General features: G+C 39.8%; 1 protein-coding gene across 1 annotated transcript; it reads right to left on the bottom strand.

Moving 5' to 3' along the window:
• Window positions 1-25,418, bottom strand: C15H3orf85 (chromosome 15 C3orf85 homolog). Its single transcript, XM_087440144.1, has 4 exons — window positions 25,218-25,418; window positions 4,130-4,184; window positions 1,509-1,642; window positions 1-90 (listed from the first exon to the last, which is right to left on the bottom strand). Exons 1-4 carry the CDS (start codon window positions 25,416-25,418, stop codon window positions 1-3), a joined length of 480 nt encoding a protein of 159 aa, XP_087296270.1.
• Window positions 25,419-25,719: the final 301 nt, after the last annotated feature.

The raw sequence follows: 25,719 nt of genomic DNA, 5'->3' as shown, positions 1-25,719 counted from the left end.
TTATTGGGCGGTAGACGTGTCAAAGGTGAAGGGATTCACATTCAGATAATACTGTGCTGTTGTTTTCAGAGCAGTCCATGTTTCATGAACCTGCAACAAAAGGAAACTCAAGTCACAGTCTCTGAGTATGTAGAACACATGGTGCATCAATTATTCTGATTATCATACAGATATTCCTAAAAGACTGAGAGAAATACAATGGAAGGATAATATCAATAAGGTTTGGTTTTCACACTTTTAGTGATCTGTTTATTTCAATGCTCAAGTGTTTTGCAGTATTTGTGGGGCCACAGTATGAACCGATACGGTAGCATCTTGTTACACTACAATATCTGTCAGTTGATCACAGCACTGGTCCGCAATTACAGGCAGGAGTGTACTTAAAAATTTCAATATTCCATAAAGAAGACACAGTCTACCAGTGTATGTATTATTTAATTTGCCAAATAAACAAATGTCTTGTTTTGATACCTCTAAATGGTGTCTGTTAGAGAAAAACAGGCATAAAACTAGATGCATTATTCAAGCTGATAGTTTTCATTAGCAAATGCTAGGCAGAAATGAGCCAATCCTAGTAGACCAGTTAAAACTCAGCCATGTGGAGTAAGGAAAGGACCAGGCCCCAGAAAAACAAGAACATTCAAATTTTTTATGATTTATATAACTCTCGAGCCTGGTGATAGTGAGAGCCTTATACATGTGGAAAGAAAGAACAAACAAATGAAGGAACTAATTAATTTGTTGTACATCTCTGTTTTCTAACTTGCTAAGTTGTAAGAGGGAAACCAAGAATAACTGAAATCCTCCAATAATTCAGTCATTTCATTTGGCCCAGGGTTTCAACGTCTTCTTCCATCAAAAAAGTAAACATAGAATAAAACTGGCTAATGTGTGTTTCGTCTTTATTCCTCTTGGAGTGAGACTACAAATGAATAGGAAAATGTAAAAAAGGCAAGCAAATGAGGGAATGACATTAAAGGCTCAGATAATTATCACGGAGGGAAATTAACTGCTGAACAACTGAGAGGGAACTAAAACGCGACCACGATCCATCCATCCACCTATCCAAACATGTAATAATTTACTGAGACTTAACTACACAACAGTCATTTTGCTAGGTCCTGGGGATAATTACTTTGATGGATAAGACAAGCACCTTACCTTTGTAGTCTAGGTAGGGAGGTTGGGTGCATGAAACAAATAATTCCAGTGTGACATCTTGTGAGCTACTCACATGTGAACAGCATGCAAAGGGGAGAGAAGAAAGAAGGAAAAATGCTTCCCTGGAAAGAAGGGAAAGGCTTCAGAAAGGAGGGGGCATTGGATCTTAGTCTTGAAGGAGGAGGTGGAGTTTACCGGACAAAAGCCACTTTATAGGGAAGAAAGGGCAGGTATAGCTCAGGGCAGCTAGAGAGGAAAAATCAGAGCAAAGCTAGCGTGTGTTAATACCAGCTGATGAGATGCTAAAAAGATAGATGATGAAGGCTGTTTGTTTTTAATGCAAATACCTGATCAGCCAGTGTGTTTCCCCACGTAGATGGATTGTAATCTGGATCCCAGTAATCTTGCAAATATATGTGTCTTTTGAGACGTAGGAACTGGTTTGCTGGGTCTTCCAACAAAAATGGCGCTCCCAATGCTCCTGTAATTCAGAGTCCAAGAGCATAGTATCTTTTAGGGGAATCGTGTACATCTCAATGTTTCCACTTAAAGAGACATAGCTATGGTCTTTGGGAGGATTGGAGCCTGAAAAGGAAACCCTGGAAAAGCTATGCCCTGAGAGAGATGGCTGCTTCTCAGAACTTTGCCACTATTGTACTGTCACCACTTTATGTGACCTGCATTTGTACAGCACAAAAGCCAGTGCTGTGTGGTGGATGGAGATTTTCAGAGCTGTACATGCATTGGAGACCTGGATTCAAACTCCAGCTCTATCACTTTTTTGAGCAAGTTGCCTAATTTCTCTGAGCTTTAGTTTTCTTGTATGTAAAGAGGTATAATAACAACACAGCAACACAATAAGAAAGGATTACTGTAAGAATTGAATAAATAAATGGCTATAAACCACCTAGCTCAAACCAGGCCGTTAATAATCTTACTCTTGCTTTCCTAGTCTTCTGGAATAGAACATAGCTTTCAGTTTGAAGTAGACTGCTCACAAATCTGGCACTGTGGTTAAAATTGTTAGTATTGACAGATCCATCATTAAATTGAACAGGCTTGCATTTTCTACCTCCTTTCCACTCCAGGATTAAAAAAGAAAGAAAAAAGATCACATAAAATCCAGACTTTTTTAGGATCTTGAAATTTTAACAGTTTATATCGTATTTTCATTCCTAAATAAAACACAGTCATGTCATCAATATAAAGGAAGAACATACTCTTGACCTATTTGTGGTAATAATACAATCTGTTCATTGCTTGTGATAAAGTAGCATTTATTACAAAATCTAATCATAAGTAACGTTATGTTAGGCACGCTACAGCTTCATCATCAACAGGCCTCTGTTGACCAGTACTCTGTATGGACTGGGGTTACAGTGAGCTATCCCATACAGGGGAGGAGGATGAAAGGTCCAAGATACAAAACAAAACAAGGCAATGCAGGATTTGATCGTGCTAAGGGCATTTAGGAGAAAGTGCTGCTGTTAAGCATTGAGGCACTGGGGCACAAGCAGACATTTTCACTGTCTAGGAATTTGCTTAGCTTATTCCTTGAAGAAAAGCTTAAATTTAGCAGGATGGGAGAAGGAACAAGACTTTTAATTTTAAGCTGTAAGAATGATGTGAGCAAAGTGTGGCATTGGGAACCTACAAGACCAAGGTTTGAAAACAACGGTTAGAGGTGTCTGGATAAGAGTTTTCTAAATAAACAATAATAATAATGTTAACATTTATTAGGCATTGTGCTAAATACTTTACCTAAATCATCTTATTTAATACTCACAACAAACCTAAGAAGTAGCAACGTTAATCATTTCATTTTGCAGACAAGGAAAATGAGTGACAGAAAAGTTAAGTAACATGTTTAAGGCCACACAGCTAGTGAGGGGGGGAAATGGAGCTCTCTCTTCAGAGTCACTGCTCTATATTGCGACTAAGAGACAGGAACGCTTGGGGTGAGATAACAGTAAGGATACTGATAGAACTCTTCTGCACTTACAGAAAAGAGGAAACAGTCTTTATTACACATTCCCTAGGATCTCATGCTTTTCCAAGTATGGTCTTGGATTCTAAGCAGGGTTCTAGTTATTAGCTATATTATTTCTGGTTTAATTTGTCAACCCAGTGAGCTCTAGTTCTAAATGGGCATCTACTGAAAATAACAGTTTTTCTGGACATTATACATCAATCAGGTTGCCTCTGGGTGCAAAACACTCTACTACTAACGCAGGTTCGTAAAATGACTAAACATAGTCTCCAGTTATAAAAAGTTAGCAATTTTATTTATTCAATGATTTAAAAATAATAGACAAAAGTCAGCTTCACAAAATGTTGGTAACAGATGCCAGAAGTAATACTGGCCTGCTGCTAGGTAACCTAATTCAATATAATCAAAACAATCATGTTTGCGGAAGCTGTCCTCTAAGATGATCCCCAGAGATCACTGCCTCCTGGTACTTGTATCCTGTGTGGTCCCCTCTTTCACATAGTAGGACTGACCTGTGTAACCACAGGACACTGCAAGAATGACAGTGTGTGATTTCTGGGGACATAAAAGACATTACAGCTTCTGCCTTGCCTCTCTCCTGGATCACTTGCTCTAAGGGAAGTCAGCTGCCATGTTGTGAGGACACTCAAGCAGCCTTGAGGGACAGGCTCACATGTCGAGGAACTGAAGCCTCCCACCAACAGCCATATAAACAAGCCACGTGGGAACCTGATGCTTTCACTCCAGTCAAGCCTTCAGATGCCCACAGCCCCCACTAACATCTTTACTGCAACCTCATGAGAGATCCTGATTCAGAATCACAGAACTAAGCCACTCCTAAATTCCTGACCTTCAGAAACTGTGAAATAATAAGCGTTTATTGTTTTAAATTGCTAAGGTTTGGGGAAATAAGTTATGCTGTGGTAGATAACTAATACAAATGCATTATAAACAACTACTAACGTCGAGGTAAACGGCCAATCACCAGAGTTGAGACTAGCACAAGGCAAGTGAGGCCACTAGGGCATGAAACCTAAGAAGGAGCTCACTCTCAGGGTTATGCAAATTTTGTGCCAGAAGACCTCCACTTGCCTCACCCTAGTCCCTGCTCTGATAATCGTCGTTGCATGGAAAGGTAAACAAAAAATAACTCTTGCCATCAGGGAACTTACATTATATTCAGAGTTCATAAATAATTATAAGAAGACATATTGTGACAAGACCATGTGACGGGGGAGTTCTGATATTGGCATGGAGATCTCACGGAGAAACTGGTTTTGAGTTGAGCTTCAAAGGACATGTAAGGTTTCCATAGCTAGGAGGAAAGGAGTAGAAGCAAAGAGCAAGGATTCCAGGCTGAAGGAGATTGGAGAGTCAAGGAGCAGAGCAGAAAGGAAGCCTGAGGTTCAGTGACCCTTACTTTGCCAAGGTGATTGCAAGGTAGGGTTGTGGAGTAGATGTGGTCAGAGATAACATTGGAAAGTTAAGCTGGAGCTCGATTCTGAAGGATTATTACTGTTATACCGAGGAGTTTGGACTTCGTTCTGTAAATAATTAATTATCATTTCTGAACAAGAAGATGATAGGACCAGATTTAAAGATTTTTTTATTGTCATAAAATATATATAACATAAAACTTACCATTTTAACCATTTTCAAGTGTACAATGCAGTATCATCAAGGACATTCACAGTGCTGTGCAACCGTCACCACTATCTCCAGAACTTTTTCATCATTCCCAATAGAAATTCTGTACCATTTAACTAATAACTCCCATTTCCCTCTCCCCCGGCTCCTGGTGACCACCCTTTACTTTCTATGAATCTGCTTATTTTAGCTACCTCATATAAGAGAAACCATGCAATATTTGTCCTTTTGTGTCTGACTTATTTCACTTAGTATAATGTCTTCAAGGTTTATCCATATTGTAGTATAAGTTAGCATTTCATTCTGTTTCAAGGCTGAATACTATTTTGTATGTATATGTCACGTTTTACTTATCTATTCACAGATTTACTTTTTTTTTTAAATAATTTTATTTATTTATTCACTTTTCCCCCCAAAGCCCCAGTAGATAGTTGTGTGTCATAGGTGCACATCCTTCTAGTTGCTGTATGTGGGACGCGGCCTCAGCATGGCCGGAGAAGCGGTGTGTCGGTGCGCACCCGGGATCCGAACCCGGGTCGCCAGCAGTAGAGCGCACGCACTTAACCGCTAAGCCACGGGGCCAGCCCCACAGATTTACTTTTGAAAACTCCTTTGTCAGTGGTGTGGAGGACAGACTGTAAAAGGAAGAGAGCAGAGTGAGAGGCACAAGGTCGGAGGCTCTTCGAATAGCCCAGATGAGAGATTAGTAGGGCCTGAATCAGGTTAAGCGACAGCGGGAATGGGAAGACAGGATTGATTTGGAGAGAGAGGGAATTGGCATTCATTTGGGCTGACAAGTGTGGACAGACCAACATTCAAGTTTTAATGTTAGCTGACATGTGTTAATAGGTGATTTTTCAGAATCCTGTTTATTCTTTTGTTTGTTTGTTTGCTGAGGAAGATTCACCCCAAGCTAACATCCATGCCAATCTTCCTCTGTTTTTTAGTCTGTGGTCTGCCAGCACAGCATGGCTGCTGACAGAGTGGTGTAGGCCTGCGCCTAGGAACCAAACTCAGGCTGCTGAAGCAGAGTGTGCTGAACTTAACCACTAGGCCACCATGGTTAAGTTCAGCACATTTAACCGAAGAAGAGAGGGGCTGGCCGTCTCTTCATTCTTTTTGAAGAAAAGGTGTTAGTTACAGTGTTACATGTTTAACGTGTACTTATTCTGTTAAAAGAAAAAGGTGTTTTTCAAAACAAAGGGAGTGGCTAGGCAAAGCAGATCCAATACCATCAATATCTAAAAAATATTCTAAATAAATTATGCTTAGAATATAATTTACAGCTAGATAAAGAAAGTACAGTAACTGCTTAAGATAGTGTTCCTTGGAATCATCCAGAAGTAAAATCAATATTCTGCACCATAATTATCCTGGTGCATTGTATAATCACTAAGAAAAAAATGCTATTACATAAATCTTGGCAGAGAAGCATGCTTTAAAATAAAAGCCGTACCTATTTTAAGCTCTAATAAGTCTTTTGTAAATCTTCTATTTTTTTGCTCATGGAAAATATTTCACTGATATAGTCTCCTCCCCCCACCCCCCAGAGGAAAGCACCTACCTCAGCATTATGCACCCAACAGGCATCCAATAAATATTAATTGATGGTGATAATAACATCAGCCATGAGGGAGACAGAAAGTAGCATTTATTGTCCTGCTTTACAAATGAGAAAATTGACACATGTAGAGGAAATGACTCACTCAAGGTCACATAATAAGTCAGTGGCGGGGCTGGAAATAAAATGCAAGTACCATAGAAGGGCATGCTGTTATCCTCTCTGCTTGAGAAATTTCTCCTCCCTTTTTCATTTTGCCTGATCAACCTTGAATGTTAGTGAGAGCAAGATCAGAGTTTTGTGTTTGTAAGCCTATGTAATACTGTTGGAGTTTGAAAACTGAACTCTTTGAATTTTATTACTTTGTTGGTTTTTCAATTTTTTTTTTTATATATATATATATATATAGGCAATATCAGATAGGTTAATGCCTTATTCAAACTTTATAATCATAAAGTATAAAAAATATCTTCCTCTCTTTCTTTCCAACTCCTTACATGCCCTCCTTCCTTTCATCCCATATCATAGTCAGTTTTAATAGCACCTGTCAAGCTTAATTCTAAAAATTTCTCAAATATCCTCTGCAGAGGATTCTGTACAGTAGAAATAAGGCAGACACTACCGAGTATGAAGATATTCGAGATCACATTCTCCCCACACAAGCCAAGAAGGATCAGAGATCTTAACCTGGCCCTTCCAGTGACTAGTTGGGTCACCAAACCCCTTATTCTTCCACCTCGATTTTCTGTTCTGTAAAATGAGGCTGGATCATATAATCTCTAAGATCTCTTCCAGCTCTATATTTAACTGAAATGTATTCACAACAAATAGGTCATTAACTGGAAATTACTTTCTCTGCGTGGTATTATGTCATCAGAAGCATATAGAATATGCTAAGTGGGCACAACTCCTACTGCCTTCAAGAAACTTACACGATGAGAAATTCAGCACTGAGACAGACAGAAATAAGTGAAAAAGAAGTCAAAATAGACCTAGCCAATAATTAAAGCAAAACAAATAAAAATGTGTTCACATTATGCACAAAGAGATGAGTGCCCATCACGGGCTGACGAGCAGTATGGGAGTAATGGAAGTTGTATAATTAGAAGCAGAAAGACTCCCCATCCTGCCATCATCCAGGGAAGGTTGAAAGAGTCTTTAAATTCGATGATGGGGAAATGACTGAATAGTCTGTATACTGTGCACACCACCATGGAATGATATTTATGGTAGGAACCTCCACACTAAAAATATCAGAAAGCCTAATGAGAAACATAAGGTACAGAATGAAACGGCAGGTCTGATGGTAGCTTCCACGTAGAGGGAACTCATTTAGGGTAATCCCAGACCTCTCTTTTCCCCGTTGTGTACCCTGTCCCTTGGAAGGGGCAGCGCCTCATTTAACTGGTAAATCCAAGAGGCATAACTTGGCATGTCCAGCTAGCTCTTCCTTCTTCCTCTAGAGAGTGAGCTGCCCTCAGAGGGCACAATTTCTGTCCTGTTTCTGCAACTTGCAATTGGATATGAAATTTGCCAAATTCTGGGGTCGGGTCATCAGGCCCTTTATGTACTTAATAATTTTATTTATTTATTTATTTTTTCCCCCAAAGCCCCAGTAGATAGTTGTATGTCATAGCTGCACATCCTTCTAGTTGCTGTATGTGGGACGCGGCCTCAGCGTGGCCGGAGAAGCTGTGCGTCGGTGCTCGCCTGGGATCCGAACCCCGGGCCGCCAGCAGTGGAGCACGCGCACTTAACCGCTAAGCCATGGGGCAGGCCCCCTTTATGTACTTATACGACGCTACATCTTCCAAGTTAGCCTTTCTCAGTAATCAAGGAAATAGGTTGCCTTCCATAATCATCTTTGGCTTATTTCTCAACTAGATCAAAACCAGGACAAAGAAGGGCGGTGCTATTTGTCAGAAGGTGGCTCAGAGAACCCATTAGGTCTATTGTCTCAGAGCCTCACTAAGAAACATGGGGAAAAAAAAATAGAGCACAGACCAGGGCACTCCAACGAGCAGGAGCTTGTCATCCCTGGACGGCCTCAGCTGTGAATTCCTTGTTGGTATAACTTTCAACATCTGTGAAATAAACGTGCTGGGATTCAGTGGGAGCAGAAGACACAAAGGGTCTTGCAGATCACAGGACAGGCCCACAACTAGCTATTTCCCTCAGTGCTGGGTGATACTGATGTTTATAGTGTTACCTGATGCCTGGTGCTGGAGATGGAGAACAGGCACTACAATCCTGCCACAAGTTCAAAATACTTAGGTATGGGATACTGGAAGTAAAGCACTTAGGGGCCGGCCCTGTGGCTTAGTGGTTAAGTGTGCGCGCTCCGCTGCTGGCGGCCCGGGTTCGGATCCCGGGCGCGCACCGACGCACCGCTTCTCCGGCCATGCTGAGGCCGCGTCCCACATACAGCAACTAGAAGGATGTGCAGCTATGGCATACAACTATCTACTGGGGCTTTGGGGGGAAAATAAAGAAAAAAAAAAAAAAAGTAAAGCACTTAGCACTCAGTATGAGTGGTGAAAGAACAACATGTATTATCCACTATTTTTATTGGACTGAGTCTCAGTCTCTGCCCTTAAAATGTTTATATCTTAAAAAAAGATGAAATAAGCGCCCAGGCAATTATGCATGCACATAAATTAAGTACTAAAATAAAGTATAAATGGCCACTAGGAATTAAGTCAAAACAGAGTTAGAAGAAAAGGATTTACAGATGTCCTGGCAATATGGTAAAATTTTCAAAGATCTCTCTAAATGTAGGAGAAATTTTATAATTTTGTAAGAGATTAAAATACTCATGTTGAGGTTCATATTTTTAGACTTAAATATTTTATTCCCTACGTTAGGTAAATAATTTTTTTTACAAATAATGAAAGTTTTTTTTTTCCTTCCCACTTTAAATTTTGGTTACTGACCCAAAACTTTATGGTGCAAGATAAAAGAGTTGCATTTAGTACAGAGGATTTTCCCAATTTGTTGTAATTCAGATAAAATTTAGTGAGAAAGAGAGAAGAAATTTGAGCTGTGAGAGAAAAAATGTGAAGGAAGAAGGAGAAGAGAGAAATCAAGAAAAAGTGAAATAAGTCAGAGGGAGAAGGTCAAATACCGTATGATTTCCTTCATTAAGTAGTAGATAATAACAACAATAAACAAACACATAGGGACAGAGATTGGATTGGTGGTTACCAGAGGGGAAGGGGGGAGGGAGGAGGGTGAAAGGGATAATTCGGTACATGTGTGGTGATGGGCTGTAATTAGTATTTGGGTGCTGAACATGATGTAGTCCATGCAGAAATTGAAGTACAATGATGTACACCTGAAATTTTTACAATGTTATAAACCAATGTTACTGCAATAAACAAAAAATTTATTAAAAAAAAAAAAAGAAATCAAAGGAAGGAGAGATTAAAGAAAGGTGGTTGCAAAAGACAAAAGGTCACAAAAGGTGAAAAGCCATGGAAAAAAGGAACAGGGCAACAGGGAGGAAAGAAAGAGGCTCTGACCTGTGGGAGCAGCTCTCAAGTCCCCATCGTCCTACTAAACTGTCTGTTAATAAAACGCTTTCGTCACTGAACTTTTAACTCGGGAACTTCAGCTTCATTGACGTTACCATTGCTGACGTGTTGAGGACTTTGAAAAGTAAACAGAAACTGGTATCACTTGAGTTCAACTTCGATCTGTCATAACGTGCTCTCAACACACATACACCCACATTCATGCTCACAGGCATGGCCACAGAATTCCCTGGATGTGTTTTTGGAGCTGGCAGATCTTTTATTAGTTTTTAATTTTGTGGACAGAGAAATTCATAGCTCATGAAAGGCAGCGTCTTATATGATTCAAGAGTGATCCCATCTGGGGGGCAAATGATGCTACGTGGATAGGAAAGGAGACAGTTTGTCTACCACATCCAGAGTTCTCAATGAATCTAGTCAGAGGCAATGACACTTTTTCACCAAACAAGTTATTTCCCAGTTTATTCTCACTACCCACTTTCTCAAGAACAATTAATTGTAAACCAAGTAAGTAGGTAAAATTAAGAACAAAATCGTACAAAATAAGCTAGAACTGTGTGAGGTAATAGGGATTACCTAAGGAATTGGAGGGCTGCAGGGATGGCTGAGAAGGACCATTCCTTCTACGGCAGAAAGGAAGGCGAAACGGGAGGGATTGGAGGTGCTGACAGGGTTACGGGGAAGAAAATGTGAGCTTAAAAGCCGTTGTCAGAAAAACAAACCAAAACGACAGCAAAAAACCTTCTAGAAAAATTGACCTTGCCAATTTTTACCAACCATGGAGTGAAAAACAAGAGCTGGACCTTTGCTAGGGAAACAGGCCAAAGGCAGTCTATTTTTCTCCCTAAGACCAAAGACATACTTGCGTATATGGATGGAGCTGATCAATTTGAACCCCCAAATTGTTTCAAATATGGGTCAACTCCAAGGACTGGTTTATGTACTCAAAGAAACACTTTCCAAATTTGTGTATTTTCCTTTTTATATGAAATAGGACTGTTTGATTTTAGTAAGTGCCTTATTGAGGTGGAACATGTGGAGTTTGACTTCCCTTTCCATCAGTACAACTAGAGACTGTCCTCGATTATGTCCTGGTTTGGCTCTATTTTCTCAGATAAAGTCACCCAGTTCCCTAAGTCCTGACCTTTTCTTGTGGAACCAATGGCTACAATATTGGCTCTATTACATTTTCAGCAGGAGATCTTGCTGTGTGCTCTGCTGCCTATCCCTTATCTGCATATCCTATAACTGCATATCCCATATCTAGCATTGCAGTGCCAGAGGGGACAGTTGGTGTAGCAGAAAGAAGAGTTTTGTTCTCCGAAGACCCGGATGTAGAATATGGCTATGAATCCAGCATCTACCATTGATTAACTCTGTGGCTTGGTCACTTAATTTTTCTAAGCCTCAGTTTCCTCTTTGTAAAATGGGAATCATAACACCCATCTTCAGTGATTACGGGAGTTGAACTAAGGCAACATATGGAAAACCCTTGAAGCATAATGAAGAAAACACAGTAGTATTAATATTTGCTGTTTTATTACAGGAGAAGGCAATTCTCGACCTAAATACTAAGAGACGGTTGTTTTGTTTTTTAATCAAATCATGACACTTGGACTTCTAATTCTCTGACCAAGAAATCAGCGCCAATGTGTATAAGTTATTATTTTGAGAAAATCAATAAAATAACTTGGGGACTCGGCTCATAAATTTAATTACTTGAGTAAGGCTCTTCATCTTTTTTGGCTTCAGCATTCCCATTAGGAAAATGGATAATGAGATCTTTTCCCTACTTACTTCAAATTAAGTTTTAGAAAAAAGTAATTTGTTAGACAACTAATCTGTAGCAGAGAAAACTTTTTTTTAATAATGAAAACAAACTTTTTAAAATGTTTTTTTCTTGTGATAAACAGAAGGGCTCCAGTGCAGATGAATAGCCTACATTCTTCAATGAAAGGGGCTGGGGGAGAAGCAAAAAAATTGATTCAAGCTATTATTTTCTACTTTAGAGCTATATGATTTAGAAAATGTCAGTTAAACTGGTTATTAGTTTAATGAATGAATCTGGCCTCAAGGCTTCAGTCTCTTCAACCTGCAAGCAGTGAATGCTTCTTTCCTGAGATCTGAAGGGCTAACCCAGCAGTGTCAACGTTCCTCTGTCCTTCACTTCCGGTTCTCAACTTATTTCATGGACTTCAACTACATAATTTTATTTATTTATTTTTAAAGTGAGTTCAGTCAAACCAGTTGTCTTTATAGGTAGACATATTTGCATCTCAGCTGGATTTAAAGTTAGTTCCAACTTGTTTCTTAAGAAAGTCTGTAAAAGTCATTTTGCAGACCCATTTTCCTGTTGCCAGATACTTTTGACCCTGCAGTGTTCCCAGGTAAATGTGGACTAGCCAAGGTGCCAAGGTGCCTTTAGCCTTGCAATCATCTACCACCACCCCCTCTAAAGTCAACTGCATGGATCAGCAATCAAGGCAAAGCATTACACCGCTGGAGTATAACCAGCCCAGGACTTCAATTTACAGTGTGCTCCTAAGACACTCCCTTAAACTGAGCCAGCTTCACTTTCTTCATCTGGAGATGTGGCTGTAACTGAGTGTAATCGTATATGCCTTGAAGATAATTGCTTAGTAATAATTTGGCCAAAATTTTCTAAATCCTTTATTTAAACATGTCCTAAATGCAAAGTACAATATAGATGATTAAAACTCTTTATTAAAGTTATTCATATGCTTAGAAATAAAAGGTTAATTATACACACACATATGTATATATACACACACATATCTAGATTTATATTCTGTAGGTAGATATCTATATCTATTTATTTATCACTGTGTGTATGTACGTGTATATGTGTGTGTGCCTATAACACACATATAACTTTTTTACATGGGTTCAAGCTTATTATAAAAGATGAAATTTATTCTGATTTAAGCATCTTCATCAGAAGTATTTATAAATTGTAGAGATTTAGCTGTGAAAATAATTCACACCTTCGTAAGTATTTTCAGTTTGGGTTACAAGAAAAACAAATGACCTCTCAGTTCAATTCAGATATAAGCCACTGAGTTACTGGGTCACTTTGGCAGCAAATCATCTGGCCTCGGTGCCTTCCCTGATCTGTCTTGAAAACACCACTTCTCCAAGCTACAGCTTGCCCTATAGGTTAACGAATTCACACTCTCAAAGTACCTTGAGGTCTCCACATAATGGTGCATGTAAATATTACAGTTTCTAAATGGCATTTAAAATTATTCTTTGTTCAAGGATACCAGAGCACTTCTTTGGAGGCAGCAGTTAAATAGATTTCTTAGCAACACTAAAATGTTAATATGTTAAAACATAATTAGGAATAATATGGTCACACATGCAATTAACACTAACACATTCAAAACCACAGCATGACACAAGAGTTTGGTTTCCCCGATGCTTTGCAATTGGGCTATGGATAAAATATGTTTGTTCATTTCTCTAAAAAGTCAGAAGGGGTTATCTATCAACCTAACAGCTATAAAAGACATGATAAATAAAAAAGAAGCTGGTTCTTACCTATGAGCAACGTTGAACACAGAGCCATTTGAAGCATTTTATAGGCCATGATCCTGTTTTGGAAAGAAAAGAATTATTTATTTTAATTTAAACCAAGCAAAGCTTTAGGGTTTATCTGGTACTTTCCAGGAGTATGAAGCGTTTACTGCATACCTGGAAGCCCTATGAACTGAGACAAGTCAAAGAGAGGCCTTTGCTTGAGATGGCTTTTTATGTAACTCCTGCCTTTTTTACCCTTTGGACTTTTTGGACTGACTTTTTACGGGCGGTTCTTATATGGGTCATGTATTTATTTGCTAATTTTATCATCCACACAGACTAATGTAACGTTAAAAAAAAAAAAAAACAACGTGGAAAAACTGGATTACTCATACATTGCTGGTGCGAATATAAAACGGTACAGTCACTTTGGAAAACAGTTTGGCAGTTTCTTGTAAATCTGAGCATGCAGTTATTGTACAACTCAGCAATTGCACTACTGGGTATTTATCTCAGAGGAAAGAAAACTTATGTTCATACAAAAACCTGTGCAAGAATGCTTCTAGCAACTTTATTAGTAATAGGCAAAAACTTGAAACCTCCCAGAAGTCCTCCAATGGCTGAATGTCAAACAAATTGAGATAGATCTGTACCATGGATTAATATTCAGCAATAATAATATAGTAAAAATTATTGATAGACACAACAACTCGAATGAATCTCAAGGGAATTATGATGAGTGAAAAAAGCCAGTCTCAAGTGGTTACATATCTGTATGATTCCATTTATATAACCTTCTTTAAATGACAAAATTATAGGCATGAAGAACAGATTAGTAGTTGTGAGGGATTATGGATGGAGCGGGGAGGCAGATGTGGTTATAAAAGGGCAATACAAGGGACTCTTGTGGTGATGGAACTGTTTTGTGTCTTGACTGTGGTGGTGGATATGTGAATATAAACCTGTGATAAAATTGCACAGAACTAAACACGTGTATCTCCTACACACACACACACACACACACACACACGTAAAGCTGGGGAAGTCTGAGTAGGATCAGTCAATTACATCAACGTCAATACCTTGGTTGTGCCATTGCACTGCACTATAGTTTTGCAAGATGTCACCACTGGGGCAAACTGGGGTGAAGAGCACACGGGCTCTCTCTGTATTATTTCTCACAAGTGCATGTGATTCCACATATCTCAAAATAAAAAGTTTAATTATAAACAAAGGAATGTGTAACTCTATTGTAAAATTTGTTTGTTTTTAACAAAAGTACATAACGAATGGAACCAGAATACTTTTTTCATTTGGATTTTTTAAACAATTACCCTTTTCAGTGTCATGAATAATAGTCAAATGAAAAAATTTGTCATCATACAGTTTTTTCTTAATGGTAAATTATGCCTCTATTAGCCAGTCTCATCAAGATTATGCAATCTGTAACAAGTAGGTAAAGAGATATAAAAGTGTTGGAAGACAACTTTCTTGTTGTCTATCTTTGAATTGTAGAGGGTGTTTGGAAACCTGGATCTACCCAGCTGGGAGTCATGCCTTCAATTACGGATGGGAGGCTTGGGAAGACAGATGTCTGGAAGTAAGCAGGACACAATTTCAGCAGCTTATCCCATGTATCCATCTGTAAGAAATTTTGTTGCTGCAAGTCATTACCACATTTCTGTAAGTCCCCCTTGTTTTTCACTTGGCAGAGAAGTATAAATATGCAGTTGTGTGAAAGACTAGAAGAATCTCAAGAAAATCAAGGGAAAATACTTTTTGTTACTTGAAGTTCACAGAACTAAAGGAGAAATTCATCTTACTCTCTTCTCCTCTTGCCTCCATCATTTTTTAACTTTTGGACCTAAAGTGAGGCTTGTCTGGTGGGGCCGGGGGGAGCGTGATTGCATCCTATCTCTTTTACTTTACTTCTCTCACAAAACGGGTCACTAGTCAGTTATTTTGGGTGAGATGGATAATGCAAATATAAAATAATAATAGTTATTCTGTGAATTTTATACATGTTGTCTCGTTTAATCTTCATGACAATCAATGGTGAAGGTATTATTTTCATTTTACAGATGGGTATACTTAGGCTCAGGGAGGTTTCATAACTTTTCCAAGGAGCGTTCAGAAATTACAGGGTGAAACTTTGCAGTAGACATAGGGGGGCTGCTTGTGCTGAGAGGCACAAGCTAGTGAAACAAAACAAATTAGGTGAATGTGACCCCAATTTGGCCCACAGGTGAATGTAGCCTGGGCAACTCAGTTTCACAGGGGAGTTATAAGTAAAATACAAGATCCCTCATGGGCCAGAAAACGTTGTCCTTCCTGGTGAATGAAGCCTTCTCTGATCCCCCAAATCAGATTTGGCTGCTCTTTCTTTTTTTTTTTTTAAGATTTTTATTTATTTTATTTTTCCCCCCAAAGCCCCAGAAGATAGTTGTATGTCATAGCTGCACATCCTTCTAGTTGCGGCATGTGGGACTCGGCCTCAGGATGGACGGAGAAGTGGTGCCTCGATGCGCACCCGGGATCCGAACCCGGGCCACCAGCATTGCAGCGCACGCACTTAACCACCAAGCCACAGGGCCGGCCCCGGCTGCTCTTTCTTACATCTGCATACCTTTAGTACTTAGCCCATGTCTCCCTGTATTATGATTACGTATGTACATTTCGATGTTCCTCAGTAGATTACAAGCTTCCTGAAAGCTGGTACTGCATATTACTTCTTTTTGTATGCCTTCTGTGCCTAGCACAGGGCCTGTTATACAACAGCCTCAGATAATAGGACTCAATAAACACGATTGAATTTAATGGAATCAATTGATTCAAATTAAATTTAACTGCATTAAATTGAGGCAGTATTTTCCTGCACTAGTCTATCAGTATACAGTCTTATCCAACTGGCTGCAAAAAACAAGTCTAATGTAGCAAATATTTTTTTATGTTGAGGCTTTGGTTTTAAATAATGCTCCCCAGAGCTTGTCTCTTCTTATGATCTATAAAAGAAAAAACTGGATTCACGAAAATTGGCAATCTTAATTATAAAGATATATGCTCTTTGAAATGAAATTGGAATACGTCTTTGAAAAACAGAAAGATCAAGTGGCATGAATTAGTGAAGCTCATCAATGGAGTCTGTTTACAACTTTGATGCTGTATACTTAGAAATTATCACTTTAATATGATATGATAGACCTTAGTAAGTTCCAATGGTTTCTTCCATATAAATGAAATATAAATGTCAGAAGAAAAATGTGTGAAATCAGGTCCAATATTACAAAAAAAAAATTTGTAAAGAAGGAAAAAGAAAAGAAAGAAAACTTACCAAGAAGCAAGCTGAACCTAGTTTCTGCCCTGAGTCATGCCACCAGTGCAACCAGACCCAATAAACGCAAAGCGTTGGAGAATGCAATGCTCATTTATAAAATTCTGATAAGAAGCGATGGAGGGCAAGAGGCAGCCTGGCGTGGCTCAATGACATCATTAGCATCAGTGAAAGGTGGAATGTCAGCCAATGTGTTGGAGGAGCAGAGGATACCAACCCTTATAAACGTTGTATTGAACTTTCAACAGTATTCAACGTATGGAAAATAAGCTGATGATAGCACTTATTTTTGTGAAGTTTTTTGAGATTCTCGAAGAGTTGCTATGTGATAATATAATGTTGCCATAGCACCTGGTAAATGAGTCAGTTTTAAACCGATTTGATTGCAGATGGGTTTGTTATAGCTCATATTCTAAGAGTATAACGTGTCATTATGATCAGGTCAAACCTCTGAGGGGTGCTGTTTCTCTCCTAGGACTGAGGGACTATCCCATTACACCCCCGGTTATCGGCTTACACTTAGGCAGAGAATGACACAGCAAATACATCCCAAGGATGAATAACAGTTTCTGTAAAGTGCTACAGGCAGAGTATCTCTTCAGTGAGCACAGGATGTCAGAATCAGATTCAGTTGGTATAATGTAGAAACTACTCTTGAATTACTAGGGAGAATGTGGTTTTGCCTTGGAAGCTGGAGTTTTTGTTTTTATTTTTTTCTCAATTTGTGAATAAAATGAAGCCTTGCTGAGGGCAAACAGGAGGTATAGTCTCTCTTTAATCTTCCCCTCTATTGAAGTACACTGTATTCCCTCTTATCATCATGACTATTGAGCCTTAAACGCTGCTGCTCCCAAGACTTGGGGGCATACACCCACCATATATTAACAATAAGAGCTGGATTCACTTGGAGAAATTAGTTAAATGTTGGAGAAATGTATTCTGCTTTTGTATTCACTTTTAGTGTGACTGCTGCAGGTTTAAAAGCTTGCTACAGCCTGAGATGCCTTAGGTTTAATGTGGTTTGGAAATGCAGTTTAAGGACTTGCATAAGAGACTTCTTTTGTACTAGATGTAGGTAGTTCACGGTCCTTTGAAGATTGAACTGATCCTTCCTGCTTTGGAGAGGAGGGGAGCTTCCCATTATATGGGGGCTCATTGTCATCTTGAGATCTGGGCTACCTGTATTGTACAGAGTTTCCTTTTCCTCCCTCTTTCCTATTTGTTAATTTGTACAACCACCACAGAGCGGTGTTAAAAGACAGAAAACAGGGAATTTACTTATCCTTCAGTTATTATTCATTCATTCAACAACTGTTTAATGGGCACTTCTTATGTTCTAGGCACTTTCAGAATCCATCTATTTTGGACACGTTCAGTATACATTGTTCCAAGTACTAGAGTAACAAAGATATAACAAACAAAGTTTCTTGTGTGGGAGAAGATAATTTCAGGGAAAGTTTCCCAGTGAGGCAAGTTGGAGCTTTCCAAGAGGACAAATCCAGTTAGGGAAGGAAGGACAAATCCAGTTAGGGGAGGAAGAAAATGCCAGGAAAGGAAACAGCATGGGCATAGATCAAGGCACTAGAGTGGACACAATACACTAGTCAGCCATCATCTGAGGCGATCACAATCACATTTGTGAAGACTGTACTGTCCTACTTTAAAAATTCTCTGTGTAATTGACATTCAGTAATTTCAGTGATTTCTATTGGTTGTCACTATAAACAAATTGAAGTAATTTAAAGATGTGGCATTAATACAAATGTATCCAGTCTAACAGTTTAAGTAAAAATGCCAATCTGCTTTATGATGTGGTGTTGGGATCACACAACTTCTTGATTAAGCTTTGAGGTAATGTATGCCAAGGCATTTTCCTCATTTTACACCGAATAATTGATAGTTGACAATATGTGACATTTGTTGAGCATCAGCAATGTGCCAGCTTATTCGTAGAGCACAGAACTATCAAGGGACCCTGCCCAATTGGCTCACTATCAAAGCGCAGTCTGTCATTTGCTAAGTCTTCCTTGCTTCACTAAACTAAAAGCAAAGAAAACATTTCTGGAGATTCCCTGCAGAAGCGAATGGGGTAAGATTTTCTCTGCAGGTAGCTCTGTGGGCATTAGTATTAGTTCCATAGGGAAGCAATCTCTTCCCATGGTTCTGGTAATCTCAGAAGATAAACTTGACAATCTAGTATAGATTTGAAGTAAAGCCTGTTCTATTATTTTATGATACTTTTTTTTCCTGCTGCAACCTGTAATTGAGCCCTCAACCAGTGTGACTTTCTCAGGATCAAAATGTAAGTACACGTGTTTCAGTCTAGTGCATATAAAAACAACAGCTGGATTCTCCAGGGAAAGGCTTAGCTTAAAGGATTAAAAGTATTGCTTGAAATTCCTGGTTCCTTGAGAAAAAGATGGGAGAATGAAGATATAGGAGAATGTTATGGAGGAAGGCATACGAAAATGAAATGCCATGGGTGGGTAGGGGAATTTGGGAAAGTAAACCAAGAATTCTGAGTCCTGAGTTGGAAGGGGCAAGAGGCTAAAAGGAGAACATAGGGATGGCACAGTGGCTGTATAAGAATGGCAGAAATTGCTTTCTATTAATTCTTGTTGGGTGGCTGTATTAGTTTGCTAGAGCTGCCATAACAAATACCACAGACTGAGTGGTGTAAACCATAAAAATTAATTTCTCACTGTTCTGGAGGCTGAAATCCAAAATCAAAGTGTCAACAGATTTGGTTTCCTTTGAGGCCCCTCTTTTTGGCTCTTTTTTGGCCACCCTCTCACTGCTTCTTCACATGGTTGTCCCTCTGTGCACACAAGCATCCCTGATGTTTCTCCATGGGTCCTAATCTCCTCTTCTTATAAGGACACCAATCAGATTGGATTAGGGCCATCCTAACAATCTCATTTTAACTTAATTACCTCTTTAAAGGCCCTATTTCCAAATACAGTCACATTCCGAGATGCTGGGGGTTAGGGAAACAACATATGGGGGGGGACTTTAGGGGGACATAGTTCAGTCCATAACAAGTAGCAAAGAGACAACCCTTCAAATGTGGGTAGTTTTGCTTCGCCAACTCTTGTTTCTCCACGAATAGGAGTGTTTGGAAGGTTGACAGGGAACAGTGGAGGGAGGAAGAGCCCCATGAGGATCTGTGAGCTGATGATGCTTTTGCTTGGTGAGATTGCTTTTCTTTCTTGGATAGAAGACAGGTTTGAGAAAGACAAGAAATGCTCTCCTACAATCCTCCTTCTCTATCTCCCCTCATTCAGTTTCCATCCTAAGAATTCAAGAATTGTTAAATGATGTGTATCTCTGGGTCAACGTGTTGATGCTAATGTAAAATTTTAGTTCCTGTTCCCGCTGAGGTTGACCAACAGGTTGTTGGGTTCCTGTCTTTTCCATGGAAGGAAGATGTACCAGGGCAGGCATAAATGGGCAAGAGTGAGTTAGGTGACTTGGCAAGAAACCTTCTATACCATGGCAGCATTGGTTTGATTTTTAGGGGCTATTCAGATAGAATTTACAAATTTCTCATGAGCCGTAAAAGCAGATTATTTGGTTTATCCCTGGTCATATACTAGGCATAAAATGCATTATTATTGTCCTTTTTCTTTGTTATCCATTGTAATATATTTCTTAAGCAAATCTGAGAATATTATCCTTTGGAACTAGAAAATCAAATTTAGTGCACGTTCCAAGGCTCTTGAAATTGTGATTATTCCCATACAGAGGGTTCCTATGAGGAATAGAGATTTAACAGTTTTTTTGTTTTGTTTTGTTTTTGCCGAGCTAACCTCTGTTGCCAACCCTCCTCTTTTCCCTGAGAAAGACTGGCCCTGAGATAACTTCTGTGCCCATCTTCCTCTATTTTATATGTAGGATGCCTGCTACAGCATAGCTTGGTAAGCAGTGCGTAGGTCTGCACCCGGGATCTGAACCTGCGAACCCTGGGCCGCCAAAGCAGAGCGCGCAAAATTAACCACTACACCACTGGGCCGGCCCCTGGAGATTTCACTTTTAATAGAGGTGTAATGGTTACAGAATCTCAGCCTCTTTCCACACTCCAGTCCCCTGATGTTAGCAGGATGCCATGTTCTCCACTGTCACCATCAGACTTTCTGCTCAGGATTAACAATCCTTTGGTTACTCTAGACGAGAATTACGATGCTATAAACAAGAGCACTTTAGTTGGGGACAAGAAAGGAAGGATAGTCCTGTAAAGGAGGAAGAGAAAAAGGAAGACATTATAAATCCAGAAAGAATAAGCATTAGGTGGGAGCTGGCCCGGTGGCGTAGCAGTTAAGTTCATGCATTCCACTTTGGTGGCCCGGGGTTCGCAGGTTCAGATCCCGGGCACTGACCTACTCACCACTCATCAAGCCATGCTGAGGCGGCGTCCCATGTAGAAGAACTAGAAGGACCTACAACTAGGATATACAACTATGTACTGGGGCTCTGGGGAGAAAAAAGAAAAAGAGGAAGATTGGCAACAGATGTTAGCTCAGGGCCAATCTTCCTCAAAAAAAAAAAAGCATTAGGACTCAGTCTAAGATAATTAAACAAAAACATTTCATGGTCTGATTGAGATACAGCTACAAAGACAAGACCATGATAGATACTGGGGGTATGTCTGTGCTCTAGGGGAAAGTGAAAAACAGAAGAGGGTGTAGGTATATGACCAACTATATACCATTCTATCATGCACCTAGCTGTCTTGAAGAAAGTTTTAAACACCTAAATTATAAAATAATGTGAGGCAAAATTTAATAAATCCAGCCAAGTCTAACAAGCCTAGTCCCTTGAACCCCTTGGCATATGATGGCATGCCTCTTTCTGGGGGAAAATCCTGCCAGTGGGCAGTTGATAACAATAATTAGTCATCTAAATATAGTTTTATCTAACTCCTGTAGGAGTTAGATAAAAGAGAAAAGGAAACATCACTTTTGGAGTGGTAATATCCACTCCAAATATCACTCTTCATTGGTGAGAGGTTATCTAGTGTTGGGGATCCCTTAAACGATGGGGTGATTAGCTTCGGCAGGAAGTGATGTTCTGAACAGAGACAACAACTGAATTTACCAATTCAGTGGTTAGTGATCAAAGGGCAGAGAGTCTTTCTTCTAGAAATGGGGAGGGACAAGTGGGAGAACTAAAGAGAGAAAGACAGCCCCAAAAGAAAGAAAGAAAGCCTGAGAGAAGCATGTTACAGAGACCGATGCAGAGTCAGGATGCCTCTGTGGAAAGGATTCAGGCTCTAAACAAACACCTCACTCCCCATCCCCAACCTTCCTGTGCCACACCAAAACTGAGTGATTTTGGGTGAAAAGGTGATGGAATTTGGAAACCTGAGAGATGTTGTGGACACTCAATCCCCATATGCACACTTTATATCAAAGTCTGTTGGCATTTTTTGTTGATTAGATGTGTTCCAATAGTATTATATGTTATCAGTAAGCAGATCCAGGAAGATGCTCTGTCATTATCTCACCACCAGGATAAGGTCTAGGAACAAGTACCCCCTTCTGGACAGGGCTGCAGTCCCCATCCAAGATAAGGATATCCAGCAACACCACTGAGCCAGAAAAGCAGGGGAACATCAGTGTCTCAACTCAGAACCTCGAAACTTGCTACTTCTGCATTCGGTCCACATTCAGTAACTCTCTTCCGCCACACGCTATTATTTCCGCCAGCGGTATCTGTGAAATGAAAGGCTTTATGCCCTGTTGAAGAAATTTCAGGCTACAAATGGAAAGATGGTGGAGTGTTGGGCTGATGGTGGAGGATCCCTGACCTCACATCACAGGCTCATTTCTTTTACCAGTTGGATTTTTTCCATTCCTTTATTGCCATGTTATATTTATACTGGAACAAAGACAATTCAAATTTATCAATAAAATAAAACCAAAAACTATTCTACAGCTGCTGTGCAGCTTTGGTTATAGACAAAAGCTGTGCTTGATCTAAATTTTTATTACAACATTCATTGAGCTTACCTCAAATAACGGAAGTCTGACAATTTGATATGAGAGGAGTGTGATAATAGTAAAAATATATATATCAGATAGCAAATTTTACATTAGAAACAAAAGTTTGTTTGAGCGTCTAAACTATGCCAGACATTTTTTGGATGTTGTTGTGCTATGATATGAGGGGAAGAGAATACAATTATGGGCAAGAAAGGTCCTCAGACTGAAAATTATCCATTGAAGAACATACAGGATAATTTGTTTCATTTCAAAGGTCTGCAGTTTGAGTTAGATAAGACATTTTAAGAGGTGGTTCTTTTTGCCACAGCAGGAAAAATGTGCTCACCTCCCCTTTTGAATTACCAGTGATTCATTTCACGTCTGTAAGCGCTGTGTGCAAAGGTCAGGGTACAAGTCTTCCTTACATGTGTGAGGATTTTCTCACCTTTGAACTTTTAAAACGACTTCTATTACAGAGTGCCCCAAACATCAATGTGCCTTGTTTCATCACTCTGCGTTCTAATAACGCACTAAATTTGGCTATTTGCAATGGTTTTAAAAGGGTTTTATTGAAAGAAGATGGAACAGGTTTGAAAGGGACTTGGCCCCATTATTTTCCCTTCATTTTCTACAGACAAATGCCAGGAAATACAATTACAGAAAATGCTGTCTTGTCTTTTCACGTTGAGGCTAGTGTATAACGCTCGGCAGCCTATTGAGTTGATACATAGCCTCAATTCAGAAATTAGACATTAGTATCTAAGTGGGGGTTCCGTAAAAAAATTTTTATTTACAGATTCGTTTTTGGTCAATCATGACAAATACTGACTTAAATCCACAAAATTTGCATTTCCCCACCCACTCACCTGTGTGTGTCTCTCTCTTTCCTGGTATCTTTAACCAGCTTCTCCCATTCCTAGGATCTTCTCTGCCTCTTACTTCAGTGGCAAAAAGGCTCAATAACTTCACTAATCATTTCCAAAACACAAAATGATATTTTATTGAAAAAACAGCCTGTTGTTAGCTAACTCCACTGAAGACAAGAAAACCACATATTTATTTAAAGTGCATTGACAATTCTCTACTTGGATGTGCTGTTTAATGCTAAACCTTAACATGACAATGAACTCATTCTCTTCTACCTTTCAAACTGGTGATTGTTTGTGACCTGCCCAAGACCATCAAAGGAAATACCATCTCCCCAGGACTTCAAGCTTAAAAGCATGGAGTGCCTTTTGCCCTCTCTTTCTTTTCTGTTTCCCTCAGTCCCTTGAAGAACTAAAGTAAGCCACCCAAACTTGTATTTCCCTACTATATTTACTATTATCTGTTGATCCCACTTAGAAATGCCCAATCCCAGGTTTTCCTGATCAAGACCTTTCGTATCCATCTCTTTTTCTCCGTCAGCACCACTCAGGCCTCTTCTCCGTTGTCTCCTGTCCCCTTAAATTGCAAGTCTTCTAGAGGTGACCTTTCCACCTAACTAAGCTATCAGGGCATCCAGTTCATCTTTTCCCCCTAACATCAAGATTTTCCCCAGCTCAAGAGTCTTTTCTTTTTTTTAGCTTCTTTTTTTTTTTTGAGGAAGATTGGCCCTGAGCTAACATCTGTTGCCAATCTTCCTCCTTTTTTCCATTTTTCTTTCCAAAGCCCCAGGAAATAGTTGTATGTCATAGTTGTACATCCTTCTAGTTGCTTTATGTGGGACACCGCCTCAGCATGGCTTGATGAGTGGTGCATAGGTTGGCTCCCAGGATCCAAACCGGTGAACCCCGGGCCGCCGAAGTGGAGCACATGAACCTAACCACTATGCCACTGGGCTGGCCCCTCAAGAGTCTTTTCTTGACCTTCTATTACAACACTCTTCTCACTGGCCTTTCTGCTTCTAGTCTTGAACTTCCCCACTCCAGTATTCACATGTATTCAGAGTGATCCTTAAGAAGCATAAACTCATTCACACACTCCACTGCTTAAGGCCTGACTCTGATTTCCATCTCCCTACAGGATACTTTCCAAATTTTTCAGCACAGCATTCAAGGCCCAACATGATCTGACTTTCACTTCCTTTGCAGTCCTCTCTAAATTTGCACCCCATTCCTGTCTGCCCCACTTTGCACCCCACACTCTAAACATGATGAGTTACTTGCTGAATGTCCATGCACTCACACTTTCCCTTTTTTCAACTGAGCACTCTGCCTAGAATGACAGTCCCAATTCTGTTCACCTAACAAACATAAGCTCATCTTTCAAGGCACTGTTCAAGTGTCATCGCTTCCTTGAAATCTTTTCTAACCCACTTCCCTCCATGGAGTCTGGACTTCTCTCAGAGAACCTGTAACACCGTAATGCACTAATTGGTGCCTTAAAAGTCCATCAATGTTGTAGAAACCGTATATTGTCTCCCTTCGTCTCCATGACCCCTTTCCCTAATCTCTTCAGGTAGAGAGGTTGGAAAATTAGAAACTATACTTACACACTTGACCAGCGAGGCTCTGGATGTGAGATTGTTTGGTTTTTTCTGTTTTGCTGCTACCATGCAGGCCATGGGATGTGAGTATGTAGAGGCAAGGGCTGGCCTCAGCACTCCTGGATATGGAAACCATCCTCGCAGGTAACTGGAGGCAGTGGAGGCAGTGGCATCAGCAGACTGCTGCCCTCTGTTCCGCAGCGTCATGGTGTGAGGCTCAATTCAATTGTCCATTGGCAGGCCCCTGCTTTCAGCCCTTCTATCCTGTCTAGGGGTTTTGTAAATATCCATTTCCCTGTATTATACGCCTTTGTGTCAAGGTACCTGGAATGGTTTCTGTTTCCCAGATTGACACCTTATACAGTCAACCTCTATTAAACTGTAACCCCTTGAAGGCAGAAACAAGATATGTTTATTTTTGTATTCTTGGAACCTACCATAGACCTGGCTTTCACCAAATAAATGACTGATTCACTGGATGAACCAATAATGGCTCCAAATTATGTGT

The sequence above is a fragment of the Ceratotherium simum genome, chromosome 15, assembly GCF_057802395.1.
Source record: "Ceratotherium simum simum isolate JZ-2026a chromosome 15, ASM5780239v1, whole genome shotgun sequence".
Lineage (NCBI taxonomy): Eukaryota > Metazoa > Chordata > Mammalia > Perissodactyla > Rhinocerotidae > Ceratotherium > Ceratotherium simum.
This window is presented reverse-complemented; position numbering and strand designations above follow the sequence as displayed.

Excerpts from the sequence above, each read along its gene's own strand:
- C15H3orf85 (XM_087440144.1), bottom strand. The coding sequence starts at position 25,418 with ATGACGCTGCGGAACAGAGGGCAGCAGTCTGCTGATGCCACTGCCTCC. Across the intron at positions 1,643-4,129 it reads AGTCTCAACTCTGGTGATTG|GAGCATTGGGAGCGCCATTT; the intron begins GCCGTTTACCTC and ends TCTGAATTACAG. Across the intron at positions 91-1,508 it reads GAAACACACTGGCTGATCAG|GTTCATGAAACATGGACTGC; the intron begins GTATTTGCATTA and ends CTTTTGTTGCAG.